This window comes from Leptopilina boulardi, unplaced genomic scaffold (assembly GCF_019393585.1).
Source record: "Leptopilina boulardi isolate dan_hultmark-lab unplaced genomic scaffold, ZJU_Lbou_2.1 LbouV2_48, whole genome shotgun sequence".
NCBI lineage: Eukaryota > Metazoa > Arthropoda > Insecta > Hymenoptera > Figitidae > Leptopilina > Leptopilina boulardi.
Genome location: NW_026137992.1, coordinates 313067 through 320000, shown reverse-complemented (window position 1 = coordinate 320000; position 6934 = coordinate 313067). Strand labels below are relative to the sequence as shown.

Sequence of the window (6934 nt, the reverse complement as noted above, 5' to 3'; positions counted from 1 at the left end):
CTCCTTAAATAGTTCAATCATACTTTGTTGATGGAAAAGATCTAATTCTGCGTGAACTGCTACCGAGACTCCATATGACCTCCACAAATTTATTCTCTGATTAATATAGGCTGTTGTATTCTTTGACTCAGAAACTATATGAATATTCTTAGCACCTCTAGTAACTAAAAATTCAACTAGTTCCAGTCCAAAATCACTAAAACCTTCAATTATTAAATAAGATCCATCACTTTTACATATAAAACGAGATATTGCCAAGATTTCGTTACCTCCATCGTCTGGTTGTATTTTAACAATGATCTAAAAAATACAAAGCAGAAATTATTGAAATAAAATTATTACGAAAACACGTCATAAAGAAATAGAAAAGAAATAATAATAAATTTACTTTTTCGAAGACAGTTTTTGAAGCTCCGTCAATGAAAGCTTTTGTTAACATTTCTCTTGAGTAGACACGTTTAGGCAGTGGCTTTACAATTCCTGTTTCAATTCCATTAACCATCATTTGTGATAATTTTCTTTTTGTTGTCAGGTCAAGTCTTATTATATTAGATGGAATTATTGAGGATATTGACACACTTTCTTCAAAAAATAGTATGCCAACAGATTTAGTCAAAGAATCGTGTAAATTTCCAATGACAATAAATTTCCCTCCTCTTTTTATCAACTGAGAACAATTCCGTATTTCACTTAAATCATTTCCATTATATATCACTATCTTTAAAGCTCTTACTCCTGTTCTTGACAAGGTTCTCTCAACGAAACTTCCTGATGTGCTTATAAGGCAGTTTTTGGGAATATGTGGATAGTTATTTTCTAGAAACCTTTTGGCGTTAGAATTAGCGTATCCTACGAATACGTGCGATTTAATATTTGCTGCTAGATTAAGAACAGCTTGTCCTATTGAACAACAGCCATCGTAGACAAAAACTGAGTGTTTGCTTTTTAATTCTCCTTTTATAACAACAGAGAGATAAGCAATAGTATACACTAAAGGTACAGTTACAGCATCTTCTAAAGACCAATTATCAGGTACTTTCCATATATAATCAGCGTCAGATGAAATAGAGTTTGAAAATGATCCATCTGAAGAAATCCCCATAACTTTATTGCCTCTAAAATCAATTCCAGAATATTCTTGACCAAATAATTTAGTTTCAAGTCTCTGTTTCCCTGGGTCTTCTAATGCTACTTGTGTAGTTGCTAAGAAAATATCTTGTTGATTGACTGTAGAGTACTCAACTTTGATTGTGTTTTTATCATTTTTAGCTAATCCTTCAACCCATGAGATTGATTCTAGATCAGAACCGTTTTGCTGCCTAGCTATCCAATTAGAGACATGTCGACAATTTGAAGAAATTGGGAAATGTTGATAAATACCCCAAATTTTACCTGGTAAAAGAACATTCAACTTCATATTGAGATTCATATGAGAACGGAAGAAAGAATCATCTATGGAGAATTTAGACACGCTAGGATCTTGAATGTCTACAATTTGAATTTTATTTAATTTTTGTTCTTTGTGAAGAACATCAAGGATCTTAGAAAGATTGGAGCACTCTTTAGATTTAATTGCAATAATCAGCCTATCACAATCTTCTGAATTAAGTTTTGTTTCAACTTGAGTAGACCAATCTTCTTCATCATTGATTTCTAGAACAACCATTTTTTTGGCTGTTTGTATTCGACGAAAGAGCAATACAACTTGATTATTGGAAGAATATTTTCTCAGAACAAGACCTAATCCTGCAGAGTCTGCAATTGACAAAATTGAAGTTTCATTTTTCGGTTCTGCTAAAGTTAATATAAATGATCCGTCTATTATGTGACTCAAGAGGTCTTTCAGTGTTTGTTGTTCAACATTAAATAGCACTAAAAGCGCAATGTCACTAAATTCTGATTTGTTCATCAATATTTCAGAAGAAGCCACTACTTCGACTTTAAACTTTTTAATGTCTTGACGAGATTCTATAACGTTCTGGAACACATTATTTACTTCTTCAACATCATCAGTTTTATTGTGAATGATTCGAATTAAATTTGATCTTTCCGAATTATCATTCAGAAATTGATATGTTGTTCTTAAAATCTCTAATAAACTAGATGATGCCCCATCCGTACAAGGAACAATGTAGAGTTTCTCAGCAACTGTGCCATTTTTTCTGGATTGATTCAGAATAAATTTAAGTTCAATTCCTTCCATTTGTATACCACCTGCTGTCACAGTTTTCCCTTTTTTAGAAACCGTCACAGGAATTTCTGAATATTAAAAATATGTCAATAAAAATTGGAACATATTTAAACTTAGCTTATAAGTTATTTATATATTTTTTTACTATTACTGTATAAAACTGAAATATATTAATTACTATATTTACCGCTTGATTTATTTAAAGCTTCTTTCTGAAGTTTCATGTTGATTACTATTCTTCTAATTTTAATTGGCACTTGTGCTTTTCTAACTTTATTTCCTAGGACATACATCTGAATCATTCCTTCCAAAAAAGTTGTCCAATCATTTTTCCACATTAAAGTCCCATTGGTTGCATTAGCTGATGCTTTACAGATAGTTCTAAACGGACCTGAATATTGTAAACCTCTATTCTGTAGATCCGTGTAAACATCACTTATATTTATATCCTGATAGTCATTATCTGCATTTTTAGATACTGGACTAAATTCCTCTTCAGAGGTATTACTCGCTTGTACAATCCCAGAGCATAGTAAAATCTTATTATTGCTTACTTCAAAATAGCCAGTAGCTAGAAAAAGTGAGAAATTTGCATACAAATATAGATGTCCATAATATAAATGATACACTTAAGGTATATATCTACTTCAATACTTTGAAAGATATACCTTAAAAACCCTACCATTAAAAAATTGAAAAAATAAAAAACCGAACTTCTTGTACGAAGATGAAAGTAATAATTTAACATGCAGCTTCCTTTTTAAAACATGGATTGTATACCTCTTAGAACCATTACCACCAATGTGATACTTTCATCTTCTCTGATTTCTACATCATGCTTGTGAATTTTTACATCATTGTAAACTACTGAAAATTCAGAATTATTTTTTAACAATTTTAAAACTTTCCAAACAAGATTTAAGTATACAGAAGTATGAACAATTATTTTGTCATTAACCCTGGCATGCTTCAAATACTTCCATTCATCTTCCTTTAGATTTATTATAAAATTAATCTCTCCATCATGAAGGTTCTTTTCTTGCGTATAAAATTTAGTGTACCTGTTGATAAATAAAAAAAAACTTTTTTGTCTTTGATCACTTTCCATGATAGCAAAATCTTTAAAATATATAAAATCAATAAATTCTATAATGATGATTAAATAAATTTCTAATATTAATTCAAAAAATTAATTGCATACTATTGGTCTTTATTTTGAAAAGTTGGTATTTTTACCATTTGATTGAATGATCCCATTTGATTAAAGATGAAATTGACGGTGTTCCACGTGAAACTGGATAGGTAATCTTTGGATAAAGATTGGACATATTTATATTGCAGCCAGCAATGTATATTTTCCCTAAGGCATCAAAAAGGAATGAAACATTGTCGGGGTGATTTTTTTTAGTTAATGGTATTTTAGAGACATTTTCTGGCAATGATTTTTTTACTATTGCCTGCAAAAGACCATGAGGTGCTATTTCTATAACAATTGCATTCGATGGAATATTTTTTGCTGTTTCCGCAAATAGGACAGGACTCAAAAGATTATTTGTGTGATATTCTGCAGATGATAATCGAGCTCTAACAGAATTCCACTCTTTGCGTGGAACTGAACTGCTTAACCAACGTTTACTTCGAGCTTTTGGATTAGGTATCACTAGTTGGAGGTATTTTCTTAATTTTTCACCTGCCGGTGCAATGTATCGGCTATGATATGCAATATTACTAACGGCTACTTCTTTAGCAAAAATATTCTTCTCCTGAAAAATAGATTATGTTTCTTTAAATCTTTAAAAATTTATTTCGTTTAGATAATGTAACACAAAAATTAATTAAAAATTTTTCTAACTGTCAAATATGCGACGAATGCTTTCATGGAATCAGCGGGACCACTGATGGTAGAGCTGTTTTCGCTGTTATGACAAGCTACGTCAATATCAGGTGGACAAAGCTTTTTAATTTCTTCATATCCAAGACCAACTGCTGCCATGGAACCTTTAGGCATGTCTGTCTCTACTGATGCCAGTCCTCTATAGTAGGCAGAAAGAATCATTTGCTCTGCTGTAAAACAATTATCAGCATAGGCACAACCTAATTCTCCCACTGAATGTCCAATTAAAAAATCTGGCTTCAACCCGATTGCACTTAAGATATCTACTAAACCAATCTGAAAGAGTATTACTATTACATAATTTGTAATGTCTATTTTTATTAATTACACTTGTCATTCGTTCATTTTTAAAATAGATTTCAGACAATCTAAATGAATAAAAGTTTTATCGTAGCTCTCTAAAACAATTTCAGTATTATAATCGTTGATGCTCTATTTACCTGAATGGCAGCAATTCCAACGAATGAATTAACAATGTTATCAAACATTTTTGAATCCTCCTCTGTAATAATACGCACTATGTCGATACCATGAGGTTGTAAGACTTTATTACATTTACTTATGGCTTCCGCAAAAACAGGTATATGCAATAAATCTTTTCCTATTACAAAATTTAATAATTGACATTAAATTTTTAATGACATAATTTTTACACATAGATAACGTTGATTAGTTCTTAGACTATCTTACCCATTCCCACCCATTGAGACCCCATGCCGGAAAACATGTACCAAATTTCTCTCTTAAAATCCATATGTAATTGAATCTCTCGAATTTTATTTTTTGGTAATCCTTTAGGAGGGAGCAATGTAAATCCTCTGTACATGTGAGCTGGTATTTCAGTTTTAAATACATCGTACATAAGCTGAAGCATTTCTACATCAATGGGTCTACCTTCTAGCTGTAAGATGTATTAAATTATATTTTAACGAATTTTACCAGCTTAAGTTTCACAAGACAGTATAAGATTTACATTGTTAAAAAATATACAAATTTTTAAAGATTTAAAAATAAAATTTTATATAATTTGAATATTAACTTCGGTCAGCATGAAATCCACAGCTTCTTCAGTACGTCCAGAAATTGTAACTAATCTTGAAAGATTATCGTCAGGTCTTCCTTCATTTTTCTTTTGTTTTTTAAAATCTTTTAATATGACATTAGCAGCAGAACCAGTTAGACTAAGACAATTAACCACTGCATAGTCTCCAGTCCAAGGAGTCAATTCTGTTACAACTTTACAACGCCCTTCTGTTAGAGCTGGAATTCTGTCAGAAGATTGTTTAAAATGAAGGTTTGGAGGAATGTATCCAGACTCCATTGCTGTAATTACCTACGAAAAATTCATGTTCATTTTTCGATACTGTACGAAAACAAAAGTATGGTTCTAATATCTATAAAAATATTAAAAACCTTAATAATTCCATTTATTGGATTTGCTGCTGAACATGATCCAATATTAGATTTAACAGATCCAATAAGAAGAGGTGATTTTCTTCCTTCATTGTAAACATTATCAATGGCTTGTACCTCTTCAGCATCAACATCTTTAATGCCTGAGCCATCGGCTTCTACATATGAAATATCTTTTCCCTTAAGACCACACTCTGACAATACCGTTTGCATAAGACCAGCTTGAAAATTGTGGGTTGCATAGAAAAAGGAATTGTCATTGTTGGCATCTCCATAATTCATGCGGGCATTTTGTATTTCTGCATAAATTCGTTTTGCGTTACGAGCCTTTTGAAGAAAAATGACTGCAATGCATTCACTGCGAGTGTAACCATCTGCTGCATTATCAAATGATTTTGTTATGCCATCGGGTGATAAAAGTCCTGCAATAGAAAAATATATTTTTTATAAATATGAATATATGATCCGATTATCAACACAGATCGATTATGTAAGTTAATAACTGACGAACTGACCTAACAAGAACATTTGTAAAGACATGTTTGGTAGCAGAACAATATTACCAACACCAATAACAGCGTTTTCAGCTCGTCCATCTTTTATCGCTCTATATCCTTCCTGTAATGCAGTGGCACCCCCACAACAGCTAGAATCAATGGTACTACTTGGTCCAGTAAAGTCGAAGAAAAATGAAATACGATTTGCCAACAAAGCACGACTTACACCCTGCAGACCAAAGGAACTTTGCTAAAAAAAATATAGAAATTATATTAAAGACATGTACTTTCTTGAATAACTATAATAATTAACTCTATTTCTACCTAGAGGATTATTATTCAATTCTTCAAACCAAAGTCGTTGGCTTGAAATCCTTACTTGATTCAAATAAATTTGAACAACAATTTTAAAATATTTGACTTTAAATCTTACGTTTTTTCGATCAGTGAGAAAATCTCTTTCCGACTCAATAAAAGTGCTTCCAGTGAAAACTGCAGATTTACTTCCTTTTAATTCTCTTGGATTAATTCCAGAATCTACAATTGCTTCATATGCAGTTTCTATTAATATTCTATACATTGGGTCCATATGACTGGCCAATTTTCCATGAATTCCAAAAAAAAGAGAGTCAAATTTATCTACCTCTTTCATAATGCCGATTCGCGATGGAATTTGAGGGTTCTCTGTAAATTATAAATTTTGAAACGAATGTTATTAAAAAAAATATGTAGAATGTTTAGAACAAAAACTGAAGTACAATATATTGATATTTAATAATTTAAGCAAATTTCATACCATATTCCCAACGAGCATTACTATCAGTAACGCAATCGGCTTGATTTAAAAGATTCTTCTGCAATTCCTTAATATTTTCACAATTTGGGAACTTTCCTGCTATCCCTGATATCACTATTTCATCTCCCGTCATTTTTGGATCC

The 6934-nt window shown here is 31.4% G+C and overlaps 1 protein-coding gene across 1 annotated transcript in view; it reads right to left on the bottom strand.

The window, feature by feature from the left end:
• Positions 1–6934, bottom strand: part of LOC127289596 (fatty acid synthase-like) — a 7752-nt gene extending 818 nt beyond the window's left edge. Inside the window, exons 1-13 of the mRNA XM_051317604.1 lie at positions 6792–6934; positions 6429–6679; positions 6014–6245; positions 5499–5920; positions 5125–5418; positions 4776–4986; positions 4526–4686; positions 4044–4361; positions 3428–3954; positions 2972–3252; positions 2379–2762; positions 389–2259; positions 1–300 (exon numbers count right to left, since the gene is read on the bottom strand). The exon at positions 1–300 is cut by the window's left edge and continues 444 nt beyond it. Of these exons, the coding sequence (XP_051173561.1) occupies positions 1–300; positions 389–2259; positions 2379–2762; positions 2972–3252; positions 3428–3954; positions 4044–4361; positions 4526–4686; positions 4776–4986; positions 5125–5418; positions 5499–5920; positions 6014–6245; positions 6429–6679; positions 6792–6924 (5385 nt within the window). The 5' untranslated portion in view covers positions 6925–6934. The remainder of the gene's footprint in view (positions 301–388; positions 2260–2378; positions 2763–2971; positions 3253–3427; positions 3955–4043; positions 4362–4525; positions 4687–4775; positions 4987–5124; positions 5419–5498; positions 5921–6013; positions 6246–6428; positions 6680–6791) is intronic.